Raw genomic sequence first — 19,546 nt, 5'->3', positions numbered from 1 at the left:
GGAAAGCAGAATTTATTTCCCCATCATGACTGAAAATGTAGAGTATATTTCTAACACAAATGTTTCCACAGGCAGAGTTCACTTTGATTCACAGGCCACAGTCTGAGGGGAGTAAATAAGAGCCCAAAGTCTTCCCGAGCTTCCCAAACACAAATCTTAGGCAATACTGTTTTTATAACCAATCTGTTCACACTTGCGCTGCTTTATGCCTCCACTCATCCAAATTTCCTAGGTTATTTTTACCACAGAATCTTTGGGTTTTGTGTAATGTAAACTACGTAAAATAATTTCCCTCCTTTATCCTCAAGACAAATACTCTCTCCTTTAAAAGCAGATCTGCAGTTGTTACAACTACATATGTTCCTTAACTGCTGACTGATCACTGTAAACTCAAACACAGTGGGGTGTCTCTGCACAAAAAGCCTTCCACATCATAATTCTGCTTATTCTCCACAGTATCTACTCCTGACAGCTATAACAAGCAAACCTGCATCTCAAAACTATATGAAAAATAAACACACTAGTTGGAGCACACATGTTCTCTTATTTTGTGAACTTTTTTTTTTTTAATTAGCCCCAAATTTTGTAATGTATTCACAAAAAAAAGATTTGTGAATACTGCCAATTACTTGCATTTACAGATACTGTTCAGATGAGCTGTCATGCTCTCTTAAATAACTCACAGCATCCTGTGCAAATCTGGATAAACACACAGGGTTCATTACCCCCAAAGAAAATAATAAAGAGCACGCTTTTCACATGACAAGTATCAAATAACTAACTCCCACAACATATAAGTCTTTAGTTCCTTTTGGGAATTCTTAATCCCACTTCTTGGACCTGCAGTGTTAAATGCAACCATAAAGGCAATGAAAATGCTCTTCATCAAACACTGGGTGAAGAGGATTCCTCCTCCACATCCCTTCAGAACTCTGCTTTTCAGATCTACTTTTGAAATTAAAATCTTAAGTATAGAACACATGCATCTTTCCACAGCCATGGAAATAGTTGTTTTGAGGAAGTATTTCTTAAAACAAAAATTGACTAAGGTAAAACTCATTATCAATATCTGGCTTAGGAAATCAGCTGTGAACTCCAGATCCTAAAGACTCATTTCCAGGGGTGTGAGCATCTGCTTCTCCTATTCAGTGTCAGCTGCGGGAATTAACACCTATGAAAATTAGGCCATCGGTGATTAAAATTATGCAAAATAACTAAATCTGAGCTCAGAGAGATAATTAAACTTCATCAGCTCTTGAATTAAAAAGAAAAAAAAGATCCCTTTATATATTCTCCCAGAGTAACTTGTGTGAGCATGTGCAAGGACAGCCCTCCACAGCTCCAAGCCTCAGCCCTGTCTGCTCTTACCTGCACACATCCTCAGCTGTCCAGTGCTCCAAAAACAAATCCTGACCTCCAGGCATAAAAAGGGACACATTTCCACAGCCATTAACAAGCCCACCAGGAGGTCAAAGGGCTGGAGTGTTGCTACCACTCCCCAGCATAACTCCAGAGCCTTCTAGCACAGTTCACTGCACTTCCTCTCCAGTCTTTACCACTTCATACTAATGCCTTATCTTTAATTTGGGCATAATAAACCTCATTTACAAAGTGATACCATCACACCTGTATCTCAGCAATAAGCCTTTTTAACAAAAATCAAGCCTTAATACATTCCCATTTTCCATCATTTAACTTCTGAAAAGCTTTGAATTTCCAACAAAGCAAAGAGAGTTTTTGCTATATCCCCGTCTCGTAACGTAGCAACCACAACCAAAATGAATGATATGAAGACATAATCATAATTCTGGAAAATCTATCTATTCCCAGCGAACATGAAAGCAACACATCATGGATAAAAAAGATATAATACATTGTTTTAAAACTCATGACTCGGTGACAGTTATGAAACAAATAAGGGCTCAATATCTTTCCGATTTATAGTAACCTCCTGGTCTCTTTAGTCTATAGGACTTATGCTCTTAGTGTTTACACAAGTTTTATACCTGTATATACCCATCCACTTTAATTGAACTATCCCAAATTTATATGACAATAAAAGAAAGCAGAATCACCTCCTACGTGTTTAAGCTTTTTAAGCACTTAATCCTTTCAGAACAAATAACCAAAGGGAAAACAAAGCGCAAAGCTCTAGAGTCTTACACACAGTTAAAGTGTTTTATTTTCTTGCATTTAGACTATTGATTATAGATGTTATTGTAAAGTTCAGTCATAAAATTAAAAGCCCTTCCCATTTAATAGCAAATTTACACCTGTGCTACCTACCTGTGATGGGACCTTTAACTTGTAGCTTTACCATGGGCATAGACGTTATATTTAACTGAGCAGTTCTGAGGCTCAAAGTATTTTTGTCATCTCTGGATCCTTTTAGGAGACTGGAATATAACTTCACCCACCTCTCTCTGTGGAGTACAACTCTTCAAGTGCTACCTCTTAAGCTGCTACTATTTTATGTCAGTGAATGAAGCCCACATTATGTACATTCACGCAGTCATGGGGTGCTCTCTGCCCCTGCATTAAAAAACAGCCTCTAGAAAATCATAAAATCACAGATTTGTTTGGGCTGGAAGAGACCTGGAAGATCATCTCATTTCAACCCCCTGCCAAGGGCACAGACACCTCTCACTATCCCAAGTTGCTCCAAGCCCTGTCCAACCTGGCCTTGGACACTTCTAGGGTTGGAGCAGCCACAACTTTGCTGGGTGAGCTCTGCCATCAACTGACCACCCTTACAATGAAGAATTTCTTCCTAATATTCTTCTAAATATAATATTAATTTCTTCCTAATCCCATTCCTTTTGCTCAGTAACTTGTTCTGGTCTATGTCCTAGCCCACTTTCTTTGCTGTGGCCGAAGCATGCTTTGTAAAATTCTTGCCCTAAAACTAAAGCTAAAGGAAAGACTACTTGATTCCAAATCAACCTGAAAAAAAAGAGAAGATTTCTAGGAACTTGGAAAGTAAATAGGAGCCTCAACTTAAAGGATTTAAAAATGAATCTGATTAGGCAAACAGAACAAAAGGAATGGTTTGTGTTGAAACCAGACAAATGAAGGAGAGCCTTTTTTATTTCTGCTACTGAAGCTCCTTAAATTCATCATCTTTATTTAAGGGGTAGAAAGATCATTGTTTGGCAAGCCTCAGCAAACAACAGATGAAGTGGCATATATTTAAGGAGGAAAAAAGCATAATCATTCTAGGTATTACCCTACAAATAGAATGTGGTCAAGTAAGGAGAATAGGAGCATTTAAGGTTTCTTGTATTGTTTCACAAGGATTAACACTACATCTCTCTATGTCTGAGCTTTTTCCAGTAGCTCAGTCACCAATTCCCAAGGACCAGCACCAAATCACCAGGCTGCTAACTCAAATATGGACTAATAGCAACCTTTACCAGCTGCTGAAATCTAATAACATATATTTTTTTACTTCTGTTCATTAATACAAAATCCTGGTCCTCACAGCCTTACATCCAGTAGACACACAGCACACACTGCAATATTATGGATTTTCATTCTCGCTTGTTTCTTTATACTGAGTGAATCAATCAAAGTCTAGTAACCAGGCACTGCTGTAAAATTCTTCTGCACAGTGTGAGAAGGTCATAGCCCACCACCTGCATTTTGAGATATTACATCCCTGGAAATAACAATTAACTAAATACCAGAGTTGTACTTTTTAATATTTTCAGCTAAGTGGCTCTATTAACCTGCAAGTTTAACTCTCTTTTCTGAGCTAGCACATTAGAGTTCATCCTCACTCATGCAGATACTGCCCCGGAGGTGTTGCCTCAAGGTAGGGAGGCATAACAGGATGGGGAAGGTTTCAGAGTTCACAGGCTCAAGAAAACCAGGGCATAGCAGCAATTCACTGAAAGAACAACAGATTTTCTTCTACAAGAGAGAGAGGCACCTACAAAAATTATCAGTGGTTTGCAGGTTCTCACCTTTTGTGCTCTCCTGGCTTTACACAACCGTTTGCCCTTCAATACAGTGCAATGTCAAAAAGAGGAAGTGAGAAACCAGGGACAGACCCACGTCTGTTCCCTCCCTGATTAACTTCCAGCCAGTCTCCCCCAATCAGGTGTCACCTGCACCCACGCTCCTGTACAAAATCAGCAAGACAATGTGTTAATCTATTGTCTTTGAAATTGATGTGCACTTGGGCAGGAGCAAAAATCACTCTGTAAGAGCCTTTCCGTAGGATGTAATCAAGCAACAGAATATTTTTTTATACTTCCTCTCTTCTGCTAGCAGGGTGCATAAAAATGATTAGCATTTGATTTTGAATGAGCCCAGTGATACAGAGACACTTTTATAGGTGATGCCTTCCTAAGAAATGTATCTTACAAAGGCTTTATAGAAGGTTTTGGCAGTATCTGGCAAAATCCCCAGAAACTCCTGACTTGAGCACTGAACAGTTCTCCTATTAAACACACTCATTCACAGACGGGGAGATTTTTCTGCATGCATAGAAAATTCTATCAATCCCAAAGCATTTTACAGTCAATCTCAGAACACGCCACACGAAAAATCAAGCCATATTTTATTTTCTTTGCAAAGCACACTATCAAACTCCTCTGTTAGCCTGGCCAAGCAAAATGGCATGAGCTTGCAGACCAGAAAGGTGAGCTCCTCTCCTTCACACCACAAACCAAGCAAGCTCTTAGGGACTGCAAAGTTTTCCATTTCAAGGAACATACAGAGGGAAGCTGAGCAAAGTCCAACCTATTACCTCCGAGCAGTTCCCATCTTTCTCAAGCAAGACTGGGATTTTTTTATGGGGAGATGAAGATGAATCATTAAATCTTATGTAAAAATTAAAATTTCAAAGCCAGTAAAAGCTCAGCCATGGAGACCTGCCCAGATAATGAAACTCTCTGAAACAGTAACAGGACAAAAGCCATTTCCGAGAACAAGAGCAACTGTTTTTAAAATATGAAAATGTAAACTGTAGTGGGTGCAATTAAAATTTATTTCTACATATAACTGTAATTATTGTAATATGAATAATGAAATATAGGAATAATTAGAAGAGTATTAGTAACAATAAATAATACCAATCATCACAGCTAACAATGACCAAATCGATGATCTCTCAGACATTGAGAAAGCACCACTCACAACCCTCTCCACGCACAAACCGAGCAGGGAGGATCTGCAGGGGCTTCTTTACCTCCAAAACCTGAGGGAGAAGAAGCTGTGGCCATACCTGGGGCAGGGCTGCAGCGGTGCCTTCCCTCCTCCAGTGCACGCTTCCCTCTCCTCCAGCTGCGGGCAGGGCTCTCCGGCGCCCACGGCCACGCTGCGCACGCGGCGGCGGCGGCTGTGCAGCCCCGCGGCCACGCTGGCCCAGCCGCAGCTGCGCGAGCAGGGGCTCCACGGGGACCACTCGGACGTGGCGCAGTCCTTGGGCATCACACAGGACCTGGAGGTCACGGCAAACACGGGGTCTTGCAGGCAGAGGCTGCGGGAAGAACACAGTACAACAGCTTAATGAATTTCTTTTTCAAGAAGGAATCCATGGTCATTCCATCAGAAGATCTACATCAACACCAGCGCAACAGGAATAAGAGAAGTTCTAATGCAACGCACAAACACGTTTCCAACGAGCTCTGGGTGCAAGCTTGCATGCTGAGTACTTTGTAAATAATGTATCTCATTTATCTCGAGTTAAAACAAATGCACAAAGCATTATATTTGCTCCTGTGTAGCTACAACTCCATAGTTTGTCCTGTATGGAAAATAAAAGCCAAGCCCAAGAGAAATACTGCCACAGGTAACCATTCTAACATCCCACACACAGGACTGAACGTCCTCCATCCATCCATCCTGCTCAGCAGCTCTGCTCTTTTAAAACACAGTTAATCCCACACTAATAAGAAAGGGCTCAGTTCCATGAGGCTGTTACCAAACTGTGCTGTCAAACAATGTCAGAGGGTTTTCCAACCTGTCAAACAACCAGAGACTCAGGAATGATGCAACTGTTGCTGGATTTTGGGACTCAGTAACTGCAGCTGACATCAGGACATGATCTCGTTCATTCTGTAACACATCAATGGTGCCCTAGGCCAAACACAATGGGAAACCAAATTCTAAGGGCTAACAACTGATGAGATTTGATATCAAGTTACAAAGTCCCAGAGTAACGTTTTGAAGAGTCCCAAAGCTACAACACATTTTGACTTCTGTATAGTGTTATAGGGACGATGCAAACTGGCCTCGGATATTAAGACCACACCTGATGAACTCAGTGTGAACTCTAATTTTTCCTTCTCCAGCCTCCAGCTGCTTGTGGTCAAAGCTTTTGCCAGCTGTAAGGGGCAAACACAGGTACACTTAAAAGGTGTGAAATCCAGAGCTTCTGCCAGGGAAGCAGCCATTACCTCTCCTGCTATTCTTTACAGCACAGTTTGGCCAACCTACTCCCTCTAAAGCAAACAGACTGGGGCAATCATGTCAGCATTGCTGGGCAGCCTCATGGGGGGAGCAGAGAAGATAAAGGGCATTCACTCCCTTCTCCAGCCTAGAAATTGGTCCCCTTTTCACATAGATCAACAGGAATATTCCCATTAAACACATCAAGTTTGACTAGACCCTCAACCACCAGCAAAACAGCATTCAGTGGCTTCTATTGGAACTTCAAAGTAAACAAAAAAAACCTCATAACTTCTTGTCTCAATTTCTTCACCCAGAATAAAACTCAGTAATCTCACAGGTGCTGTGAGGATGAATTTACTGAGGTTTATTTAAACAACTTCAACAAGTAAAAACAACATGTGATGTAACCCCTTCAAAATTAAACTGTTCTTGCTTACAATTGAAAAACATGTCTTATTTTGAGTCAAATTTAACTGATTACAAAGCTGTCTCTGGTAAAAACCATCAGTTCTATCATAACAAGGTTCTGGAAAGTAATAATCATTATATAGTTACTTAGTAACTCAGGGGTTTTGAGAGGGTTTTTGGAACATCAGGTTAGATGCAGTCACGTGAATGGTCACTTTATTTGCTTTTTAATCTTTTTTCAACAGAGGAGCCACCCATGCCAAAACATTAACAAGGAAGAATAATTCCTGATTTTCAGTAAATAAAACAGTAGCACATAAAAGACACTGCCCTAACTGATAGTACCAGAAAACTTGAGTTTATCTAAGAACACAGAATGGGGAAGGGAGAGGGAAGGTAACTGATCTTACTTTTTAAAGTAATCAAACCTCCCCATTCAGATATAGCATGAATAGCAAAATCCACTTTTGGAGTTGCACCACTGCAAAAGTGATTTTAGTCCTGCCTGATCTTTACTGAAACATTAAATAAAATGTAGCCTTTAGAAATCTGGATTGGAGTCTTGGTCAAAATGATATTTGCCAGTCGCAGCTCTTAGCCAGACAATACCTCCAATACCTCCCCTAATGGATTCTCCAAACCTGTGCCAACCCTCTGGCTGGGAAAGCCATCCCTGCCCAGAAATCACCCTTGCACTGGCAAAAGCCTTTGCCAGAGGCTGAATAGCTGTTCCTTTCCCTGAAAATCTCCCCCGCTGCTCCTGCTATAAAAGGCAAGATGCTAACTTTGTTGACCTCAAGGTGAATGAGACACGGAGTTGGCAATTTCCATCCTGTTCAAGTAGGCTTTTGAGGGAGAATTACAAGCAACTGCTGAACAAAAAGAAAATTAATTAACTTGTACCTACTCACTCAGAGCCTCCAAGTCAAATTAATTGTGACACCGAGCAACACAAAGACAAATGTAAAAACACTCTTTTGCATGAAATTCAGACACAGCTTTTCATGTCACAGATGTATTTAGGACGATCTGATACAGATAAAGCCCAGACTTGTGAGACATTCACTGATCTGAGGCTGCAAACCAGGCACAGATTTGTGCTGCTGTGGCTGTGTCCAAACTGGCAGGGAGAAAAACAAGGTCTTGGGGACAGGAGGTACTCTATAAGCCCTGGTTTTAAACTGATTTTCCACATATTCATGTCTCAGGTTAGATCTTCTACTTGGGGGTTGATCTGGTAACAGTGATACAGCAGAGTACTTACACAACTGATGCTTTTTTGTGTGTTACATGCTTGGATTGACACTGTAAAAGCCCAGGAATTGTTTCCCAGCCCACGCTGCAGTGTCTGTGGCACAGGATGGATCCATTAGTGAGCAGCCAGCAGCAGCAGAGAGCACAGCTCAAGTGGCACAGTGCCCTCTGAGCCTCTTGTGTGCTCAAGGGCAATAAACCACTTATTAAAGAAACACAAAACACTAGGAAGGAAATCTACTCACATCTGTTTCACACTCCCAGAGTCCTGGAGCAGAACAGCAGAGGAGGAGGGAAAGCAGCTCTGGGTACCACCCTGACTGTGCAGCTCCACATCCCTGTGGCTGTGTCACTTCAGGCTGCTGCCCACAGAGCAGCACCACTGATCTCCTCCATCTCCAGCCACACACACACCCACGAGACACAGGAACTGTACAGCCCTGAGCTGGACCCCACCACCTTCCTGCTCTGGACAAAAAGCAACTCACCAAAAATAGCATATTTTCCAACAGCTCGGTGCCTGTGCTACATGCCCTGCAGTCACAGAGCCATCACATCCCCAACATGGGAATGAGTGGAAACAGGTCCATCAGCTGGAAAAAGCAGCAACACCACCCAGGAGCCGTGCACCAGTAAATCAGGTTGGGCACAGCACAGGAGCCACCCCTGCTTTCCCTTCCCAACTGCAGCAAGGCATTCAGAAGCACAGGTGAATGCATTTCCTTACATTAGAGGATGAGACAGGCAGCTCTTGTTAAACCTTTCACACTGAAAGGATCACCTGTAACTGGGCACACTAAGAAGCTGTCACCATGCTGCTGGCACAGAGGGCAGCACCAGGGGGACAGGGTACCACATCCACAGCCAGGCTCCCCTCCAGCAGCTCAGGAAGGCTCCTGGGAGGTCTCATGCCTGACCAGGGAACTCATGTTCAAACCCACGTGCTGCAGAGCAAGATAATCCTGAAGTGAGCTAAGTTAACAACCCATTTCCATTTTTTCTCTTCTTCAGCAGTGTCTCCTATTCTGTAATCACAGACCCAGCCCTACAGGCTGCTAGAATTCAAACTACCTAGTCCTTGCTTGGCCAATAATATTAACATCTCATAATGGACAGTCTTGCCATGTTTCTAACCGCATCAAAACACTCATTTCCCTTAGAAATTGGCAAACAGTGTTAACAGGCACACTTCTGAGAATTCCTAATGTATTTTTAGGGTCTTCAAGGGCTGCCAGGGATGTTTTGGATACTACATATTCAATCTGTACAGCAGAGGTCTTTTTGGCAGAAGAAACATCAGTGCCTTCTGCACCAGGTTGGGAATATTTGCCAGCCACACAACTGACCTAAGAGAAAGGTAACTAGGAGACCTATAACCAAAACAAACATCAGTAAAGATATCAAAGTTTTGGAGTCTCCAGAACTTAATGCACCAGATCCTCTGTTTTAATTAAAAATAAGTGCTGGCTTCCATTTGCACTACCTTGGCAGACTCTGAGATCTTGGGGCTACAGAGGCAGCTGCTTCCCAGCACAGTTGGAGAACAGGAGGAAAAACACAGTTATAATTGGACATCACTTCTAAAATCATCAAACCCCAGAATCGTCCAGGTTGGAACAGATCTCTAAGATCATCAAGTCCAATTATCAACCCAGCACTGCCAGGTCCACCAGTAAACCATATCCCCAAGTCTCACATCCACACACCTTTTGAACCATCCCCTGAGCAGCCTATTCCATACGTGGCCACTAAAATGTTACTCATGGAAACTAAAAAAGCCATCACTGCTCCTCTGTTTCTTCTGCTTTTAAATAAAAGCAAAAGAAATGACAGACAAAACTTTTGAAAAGAACATTAGAAAACAAAATATCCTTCTCCAACAGCTCAGGGATTTGTTTTCATGCCTGAGCACTGAGGCTTGATTCCTACATCTGCCAGGAGGAATGGGAACATAGAATTCCTCTCCCAGATCGGAATCACAGCCATCAAATAGCATTTTACAGCACAGCATTTTCACTTCCTGATTGCAGAATTTTGTATTCATCTAGAGAACAGAAGAATGTCAACACTGAAACTGCAAATTTTTTTTTTCCTAAAAACATACAACAGCAAAGTGGTTAAGCACAGTCCACTAGGAAATGGATAATGGAAATTTAAATTACAGAGGCAAACAAAAGAGTTGAATGCTGCTCCACCTCTGCCTTGACAGATGGGTTGTCCCTTGACTGAGTTTGACCTGAATTTTCACTTACAAAGTAAACAGAAACCCAAATCCAAATCTATATCACTGTTGTCATCTTACACATAGAATGAAGAGTTTAAGAAATATGTACATAAAAGACTCCTAATCCAAATAATAATAAAAAAATGCTTTGTAACTGTTTGCTCCCGACTTTAACTTCTCAATAGGCTTATTTGAGCACGCACATCAGGTTAGAAAATCAGGTTAAATTTATTTAGAATTTCAATGTCTAACTACACACATTTATTTTACTAAACTGCAATTTAGTTCTAACCTAAACAACCTCTTATAAAAAAAAAAAAAGGAAGGAACTCAAGTGCCTTTGTCTCATTATTCTGCAGAGTTGTACAAGTGTGACAAGACAGGAAAGCAAAAATAGCAGCATTTTTTCACATTAATTTTTTGCATCTTTTTCAGAGGTTTTTTTCCTTTTTTTTAATGCATGGAAGTGCTCATGTTTAAATCTGTTATTGGATGTAAGGCTTAAGGCAAAACTATAACATTTTTCTCAACTAAATTGAAACCTGAATTCTATCTGAAATAGTATGAAAAAAACTTTTTAAATAAAGGAAGTCTTTAAAAGGTTCAAACCAGATCCACAGCATCATTCTATTTTGATGTTACTCCTTTTATTTTCATGAATATAACGTTTCTACACCAAAATCATTTCTGAGCAAAAGCGGACTCGTCTCGAAGCCTACTGATCGTTTAGCTGTTCAATTGTTGTCATTTCAGGTGTTCTCAAAAAGGTCTGTCCCTTCCTTTCCTCTTCTTTTGTTCCTTTTCCTTCCCTTTTGAGAAATGCTGAACCTCCAGACTGAAAAGATATTTTATCAAAAACATCCCCAGCTCTGTTTCCCTGAGACAGCATGTCCGGTGTTCCACATGCTTCTGCTCCTCTCCAAGTAATTCCTATTTACAGCCCTGCAATCAGACACCAGTAAATTAAACAACCTTGGTAATAAATTGTACATCTTTGCCATTTCATTATAAATTAGGAGGCAGGATGAGGATGTGGTCCCTCTCCTCTGGAGGCCCTTGGTGGTGGTTAGCTGACCACTCCTGTTACCTGCAAGGACTGGGACGTGGTGGAAGGCAAAGCCCTGGCAGAACACCAGCTCAGAGCCCACTGTTAAAGCACATCCTGGGATATTCCTGTCCCTGGCCTCAGTTTTCCAGAAGTTTAATTTACAGTGGTGCTTGCTTAGCAGCGTTAGAAATGGGAAACATCAGCCAGGAAATTACAGGAGCACAAATAAGGTATTTCTTTCCTGGTTTACAGCAGACACTTGGCTGCCTGCCAGCCCCCACTACGGGGTTATGCAAATGCATTTACTCTTCTTTATCAGTAGCCAAAATACCATCGCTGCTGTAAAGCAACGTCTGTAAGATCAGCCTGCTCTTCAGAAGAATGGCAGCAAATCTGCTGCACAACAAACCGAGGAGGACACCACCAGGGGATGCTTAGAGGGAGTCATTGTCAGGAGTATTTGATGTCTGTGACATTCCAGCTCTGGAACTAAACACAGATTGGATTCTGGGCTGGATTTTTAGCTTCGAATTTTAGGTCTGAAAGGAGAAAGGAAAAGTGTGTGAGTGTCTGGATGCTGTAACATGACATGACCTTTTCTCCTCCACTCAATCAATGGGCTTTGCTCTTGCATTTAGAGGAAGAGTAAAGGATGGGTCAGGCCCAGCTCTGCAGTAAATCTGAGACACAAGCTCAGCAGAAAAAGACTGCCAGGAGGTGGCTAATGGAGCTGTACACTCCCAAAAAGAGGGCTAGATCAGCAAAAAACCCAGAAAGGAACAAGGAAAAAGACAGCTCGATCAGGGATAGTCACTAAAACTAAAGCTCCCAGCACCCTCTGCACTGTCATCCATAAATTCAATGTATAACACAGAAAATAAAACATTTACAGAAAGTTGTCATTTCCATTATAAGAGCAAATATAGCAGTGAGTGCGTGAGGGCAGAGCAAGTGAAATTTTAATAAAATCAGGATCCTCCTTCCAGAGCCTCTGACAAGAAACAAAATACAAGAGGCAGGAGAAAGCTAACAAGTGTTAACAGACATAAACCTGCTGCTGGTCGCACTGTGGAATAAATCACAAGTGACTCCATTAAAGTCAAGCAGCTACATGAGCATAAAATCTGTATATTTAGAATCAGCACATAATAAAAGATAAGTAATAAAGTCAAGATGTTGGAAACTGCTGGAACATTTCACAAAGCCTGACTTTTTTTCCAACTGATAAAAAAATACTCCATACTTGGCTCTGGATGTAATAGGAGTTGGTAAGGAAAAAGGTCAGAATTCATATTTTCACCTCAGTGTGTGTGCAAAAACACTGCAGAAATTAACAGGAGTAGAGAACTGGATGTAAAATAACCTCTTCTCTCTGCCATTTGAGTTTGTGCAGGAACCAGGAGCTATGAATTACTGAGAAACAGATTGATTTCTGCAAAATTCAAGAGCAGGCTTTTTCAAGAACTTCTCATTTCCTTGAAAAACAGAACACAGTAAGATCTCCAGAAATTCTGACTTTCTCAGAAGTCAATCAATTTATCAGTCATCTGTAGCCACTGGCACCTATCCAAATCCAACCTGAAGTCAAACAGCAGAGCTCAGCTTAAATTTATATGTGAGAAATAGAAAGAATAAATATTTCTACTATTTGCTGCACTTAGTGTAACCTTCCCATTCGAATTACAGCAAAGCAACCTATATAGACAAAGATATACCATTAGATAAAACATTAGATAAGGGCAGAAATCAAGAACCTCTATCAAAGATGTGCATGCCAGTCATCTATCCTGTACCAGCACCCCAGAGTTACACCCAGCAGGAAGGCTCCTCAATAAGGATGAGAATCCTAGGTTTACTCACTGATTTCTTTCCAAAATATGCCTTCTAGCATATTCACAAGGCCAAACTTTTCAGACTGTATTGATTCATAAGAATGAAGGAGTTTAAGCTGATGCAATCTCAGCCTCTTAAACCAAATATATGCAGTACATGACTGAGAAGGGATCCTCCCTCTCCCACAGCCAGGGCCCAGAAACTGCACAAAGTGATATATAATTCTATTTCCTCAAAACAACAACAACAAAAAGAGACCCAGAAGAGAATTATTAAAAAACATAAAATGAATTTAAACAGTCGCAAATCGTAGAAAGAATGCAAACTCTTCAACGTATGCTAGAAAAGAATTAAATCAAGAAAAAAGGTTCATAAAGAAAACAGATGAATTTCATTTAATACTCAAGAACGGGACTGATTCACTGCGGTGCTGCCCCATCACCCAAAGGCAGCGGGGCTGGCGCGGAGCGGGGATCAGCCTTACCTGAGCGCCGCGTGCTTTCCATCGCTCCTCACGCACCTGACCTGCCGCGTCTGGTAGCCGACCTCCACCTCCCCGGCAAGGCCGGCGGTGCTTCGCTCTCCAGAGTCCGACCCCAAATCCAGCATAGTCCTCCCCGCCAGCTCCACGTCTCTAGGATGGGGCAGGCGGCATTGGCCCCAGGGGCCCAGGCGGAGGCTGTAGGTGTGCTGCTCCTCGCCGAGGGGACAGGCAGGGGCCCCGCAGGCCCTGGACTCGCTCAGGCTGGGGCAGGGCGCTCCGCCGTAGAGCGGCGGGGCGAGGACGGCCCGCGTGCGGTGCTGCAGGCCCCGGGCGCAGCCCGCGCCGCACGGGGACCAGGCCGAGAACTGCGACACCACGCAGTCCCGCGGGCACGGCACCAGGCAGGCCTGCTCGGCCGGCGGCTGCGGCGTGAAATACTCACAGATCTCGCCGGACACCGCCGTCCCGTTCAGCTTCTGCAGGCAGCGGACGCTGCGGCGCTGCAGCCCGTGCTGAGCCGTCACACAAACCTCGGCTCCGGCCTCAGCGCCCGCAGCCGGGACCAGCCCGCACCTGTCCCATCCCGAAACCTCCCACTCGAACAGCTCCAGGTGCCAGTCGCAGACTTTAAAGCACCTCCGCTGGCTCTCGGGCTTGTCCTGCTGGTCGCAGTTGGCGTGGAACGTGGTCCAGCCCTCGGCGTGGGTGCACCAGACGGCCCGGCTGCGAACGCCGCCCGAGCCGCAGTCCCCGATGCAGCGGCCCCAGTGACCTGTAAGAGAGGGGCTGGTGAGAATCGCCAGCGCTGCCCTGCGGAGCTGTCCGGCACCGGCAGCGCACCGAGCCGCCACCGAAACACCACCGAAACACCACCCAGCCACCACCGAGCCGCCACCGAAACACCACCGAAACACCACCGAAACACCACCCAGCCACCACCGAGCCACCACCGAACCACCAAGTCACAACGCTTTGCCTTGCAGCCCCCTTCCACTATCCCAGATGCTCCAAACCCCAAACTCGCCCTGGGCACTCGCAGGGATGGGGCAGCCACAGCTGCTCTGGGCACTCTGTGCCAAGGCCTCACCACTCTCTGATTAAAGAATTTCTTCCTAACTTCTCACCTAAATCTTGCCTCTCTTAATTTAAATATGTTCCCCCTTTGTCGGAATCTGTGGGTATTGGTGATTCCGAGATTGTAGAAAGTCTCTGTCTTTCTGCCCCGTTGCCAAAGAAGAAGCCATAATTCGTCTGTGCTGTTTCAAGGTTGTTTATTCTGTTTATCTCTAACATGTTCTGCTGCCCTGCCGCAGCTCTGTCCTGCAGGGCAGCGTGTGGGGCTCTGCTCCCAGTGGGATGTTATAAACATTATATACCAGAAATTACGTGTGCTATATTTACAATAACGTGCCAATATCTGTCACCTACGTTGAACAGTGTGTCCCCAGCCTGAACCAACAGAAAAATGCCAACACCACAGTGAAACATGGAGGGCATGAAGAAGGAGAAAAAGGACAAGACACACCCAATTTCCTCCATCTTGTCCCCTTTTGACCCCTAATCTAGAAACCTAAAATTTTACTTTTGCACCCGTGCCACATTTAATTATTACTCATATCAAGCACTCAGAGCTGGTAATTCATCCTGTAAGATTGAAAACTCTTTTCCATGGACAGAGATCAGGGACAGTGCCTCTGGGGGCTCTGTACAGGTGGGTTCCTGACCCCTGCCAGGGTCCCAGACCTGCCAGGGCAGACAGAAGGAAGCCCTGGATTCCCACACCCCTTCTATTGCTATCCGCCCATGTTAAAAAATATAAATCTATAAAATATAAGCCATATCCCATCACGTATTAAAAAGCAAATAACTACCAGCTGGTCCCTAAAATTGGTTAAATGCTTCCTATAGGCTGCGAGTCGCTTTTCTCAGTGTACTCACATCACTGAATTGCTTGGAGAAATTTGGGGAAAAAAGAAAATGCCCCACAGTGCTTCAAATTAAAGGCAAGCCTTTAATTTCTACAGCAGTAAAATTCATCCCAAATGAATATTTAATTTCATTTGTACAAATTAATATAAAAAATGATCATAAAAGAACAATCATCTAATAGGAAAAGAAAGTCAAGTTAGATAAGAGGAAAACAGTCTTAATAGAGTAATTAGTCAACAGAATAAACTGCACTGGGAAGCAGCAGAGTCATCATCCAAAGGGATAAAACAGTCAGGATAAGTACATGAAAATAATCACCCTCAAGGTACACTGAGTAAATAATTTCCACTTGCAGCACATGGCACTGTGAGAAGTGGCAAAACCATCATTCAGGAGGAGAAATTAAACCAAAATAAAAGCCAGCAATGTAATTTTCAGTTCTGGAGCACATGAACAGACATATATAATCATATGAATCTTACTTGAGGATTTACAAGTGAAAGCAATCAGACAAGGCTAAATAGAACGATTTGTCTGTGAAAATATTATTCAATAAAAATCCACCAAATCAAAAAAGTACTGAGGGCTATAAAGTACAAAATTGCTGGCAAACTGAAGAGCAAAGGTAGAGAAAAGCACTCAGGCCGAATCTTAACTATTAAAAGGATTTTGATGATCATCTCAAGGGGGTGTTATCTCGTTCCTAAGTTTAAAAACTTTCCAATACCTCATAAAAGACCCATTTTGTTCAGTACAAACATTGCATATGTAATTCTTGCCCGAAAATACACTTCAACTGCCCTAGCGTTTCTATTTTTTCAAGGCAGAAAATGAACTTGCAACAAATAAGTCGATTTATATTAAGCAATGCTACTGTAGTCAATTTTTTTTAAAATTGATTTTAAAACTACTGGAATCAGTTAGATGTTCAAACACACACAAAAACCAAAACCAGTTCCATAACAGCTGCAATTATAATCCCAGGTATTTTGTTCAGGCAATGGTAGTTTCATTGGTAATCCCATTGTTCTTTCTCTGTGAATAGAGGAGTTGATCCTCCAGAGACAGGGGCTTGACATTTTATAATGAAAAATGAAAATAAATAAATAAAAACCCCTGATGCTTTTATTTTTAGGAAAGGAGAGAAAGCAGATAGGAACTGGATATAACTGAACTTCTTTTCCAATAGATCCCATGTTCCTCCTGCCCCATCCTCCAAGCCAGGGCTGCAGCTCTGCCCTCAGTCAGGCACCTTTTGCAGTGGTGACAGGCTGGGGCAAGAGGAGATTGCAGAGTCCTCAAGGTTTAGACAGCTCCAGCTTTTGCTGAATCCCTCAGGCTATGTGCAAAAATCTTTGTCCTTTTTATGCCTCTGTTTCACACCAAAAGACATCAGCCCAAGGTAAGGACTCAGTCATGACAGATACCTTGAATGGGAAAAGGCAGCATCAACCTCTAGTGTGCTCTACAAGCTGTCCTACACTAATGACAGGCTTTCAACAGAACCCAGTGTGCTTAAAAACTGAGTAATAAAAAAAAAATTAATCTTTAAATATGCTTTTGAAGTTCAGTTACAGGGAAGAGGTCCATTGACAACTTAAACATTCGTCCTTGGTACTTCACCTTGATCTAACAGAATATTCTGTTCTAATGCCACCAAGATTTGAAACCAGGCATCAGATTATGCAAATACTGTCATCTAAAGATAACAGGCAAAATTCAGACCTCAAGTCCTGGGTGGCTTTTTATTAACAAAGAAAAGTAACAATGATTAAGCATCACAACATAATTGTAATTGCAAATGTATTTATTTCTGTGCAGCACTTCAGCAAAGGCAGTTTAGTTTTTAGAGATGTGGAAGTTTCAGTACAGGAGAAGTTCCATTTTCGCCAGTTTTATTTAAAGTTTGCTTTTTATTTTTTTTTTTAATTTCCCTTTAGCATTAAACAGAACGGAATTTTACACATCAACAGGACCTTGAAACACATTAGACCAGTCAAGGATTTACTATTTCTTAAGATAGTGAACTGCATCAAAAATAGCATTAACCCCTCCCTGCCATGGAGGAATGCCAAGCAGTTGCAGCAGAGATCACTCATCAAACCCAGCACTGCTCTTTCCCTGCTGCACAGAACTCTCCTGGGTGCTGCTCATGAACTGCTCTACTCATGAACAGCAGAATGATCACTCAAACATTAACAGGATAAGGAGACACTCAGCTGATGCCAGAAGCAAGAATTAGCCATTATTTAAAGTAAGATGTGAATTTAGAATGAAAAATTACAGAAAAAAAAAAAAACCACCAAGCAAGAACTTGTAAGTAATTACACTGTCATTAGACACATTATAATTTGCAATTATTCCCTGGCAAACATACTAAAAAGAGAGCCTGCACTTGGCATACCAAAAAAAGAAGCATGAAAAATAAGGTAAAAAAATCAGATGCAAAACCCATTACTATAGATTTTTTTCACTTCCTGACAATCTCCTGAGGACGTGGCAGTAAACTTATCCACAATGTTTCACTGCTTAGTTAAATATCCTGTTCAGTAGCTCAAATGAGAAGAAAGCTGTAAATACTTCCTCGTCAATAGTCCTCTTTGTAATTAGAATTTAATTATTTTTAGAATGCTCATATTAAATTTACACTTTTCTCAAAGTCTATCTGAGTCAATTAAAAGAAACATCTCAGCACAATGTGAATTATAATATTAACTGTGTTACAAACCCACTGGAATTTAGGCATCAGAAGTCTGAACTGCAGAAACATGCTTTATAACTCCCCGTCTAGAATAAAAGGCCACTGGTAATTAAAGAAGAAGACTAAATAAGAGGAAATTCATTTCACAGTGATCTGTTAATAGAAAGTACAAAATATGAAGATAAAGGATGGACAGTCAGATACTGGATGGGTGTTTGATCTCATCACAGCAGGACATGGATGGGAACAGCAGACTGTGGATGTACATGGAAACAGGAAAACTCCAAGCTGGTGTGAGGAAAAACCTCATGGCTGTGAGGATAACCCTGGGAATAGGCTGCCCCAAAGGACAACAGAACCTCATCCTTGGAGGCTTCCAAGATCTGACTGAACAAACCCTGAGAAATCTCAGGGTGTGCATTCAGTGCTGAAGCTGCTCTGTGGCGAGGTTCAGTCAGATGAGCTCCTGTGGTCCTTTTCCACCTGGGTTCCTCTGTGTAGGAGCATCTAACTGAAAGAAGGCTTTCTCCAGCAGAATAGCAAAAAAAAAAAAAGTTTTTCACTAATAAATACTACTGAGATATGCAAAGTACCAATAAACACACAGCAGCATTAATAAATCCATTAGTCAACCAAGCCAAAGAGAGGTACAGCCAAATCACTATTTCCAAAAATGAGAAGTGAAACAAAACTTGCTGGGCTCACACAAAAATTGTAACACACAGATGAGGTGTCTTTGTTTATGAACAACTGTGAACAAACACATCCCACTGTTTCTTCCAGGGCATCTGTAACACTACAAGCAATGACATGAAAGGGATTAATAAGTCAAGACAATCTGTTAAAGCAAAATTACACATTGTTCTGTTTCTCATCTTTTATCAGCCAGAAAGAGCTGTACTATCACCTCATTCAGCTTCTCTAACCCCTTTCAAAACATGCAATAACACAGCAACTAGAGTTTGTTTGATGCTCTGTGCACTGATTTGTTTTTCCTGCCTTCAAGACCTACCTACAACTACACCATAATTGTGTCTGAAAGGATGCAGTGACATCTACTCTCTGACACACAGGTCACGCACACATAAGGCAAGCAGACTATACAGACAATAATTATGCTTTACAGACAAAATAAAACACCAAACTTAAAAGAAGAATCCCAATAAGAGCTGCTTAGTAAGTATGTTATTGCTTCATAAGAATTGCTAGAATAATTATGCTCTGCTTATTGTGACATTTTAGCTTAATTGAAACCATTTCACCATC

The 19,546-nt window shown here is 42.1% G+C and overlaps 1 protein-coding gene across 3 annotated transcripts in view; it reads right to left on the bottom strand.

Moving 5' to 3' along the window:
- The window catches only part of THSD7B (thrombospondin type 1 domain containing 7B), a 296,770-nt gene that overhangs the window by 177,227 nt on the left and 99,997 nt on the right, over positions 1–19,546 (bottom strand). For all 3 annotated transcript variants that reach the window (XR_012056843.1, XM_030278109.4, XM_072931724.1), the window contains exons 4-5: positions 13,651–14,422; positions 5,231–5,485 (exon numbers count right to left, since the gene is read on the bottom strand). Coding sequence is in view for 2 of the 3 variants with exons in the window: in XM_030278109.4 (XP_030133969.4) it covers positions 5,231–5,485; positions 13,651–14,422 (1,027 nt within the window). In the remaining variant the exon portion in view is untranslated. The remainder of the gene's footprint in view (positions 1–5,230; positions 5,486–13,650; positions 14,423–19,546) is intronic.

Source organism: Taeniopygia guttata, chromosome 7 (assembly GCF_048771995.1).
Source record: "Taeniopygia guttata chromosome 7, bTaeGut7.mat, whole genome shotgun sequence".
NCBI classification, from domain to species: domain Eukaryota; kingdom Metazoa; phylum Chordata; class Aves; order Passeriformes; family Estrildidae; genus Taeniopygia; species Taeniopygia guttata.
The sequence above is the reverse complement of the archived record's forward strand: the minus strand, read 5'-3'. Positions and strand labels throughout refer to the sequence as shown.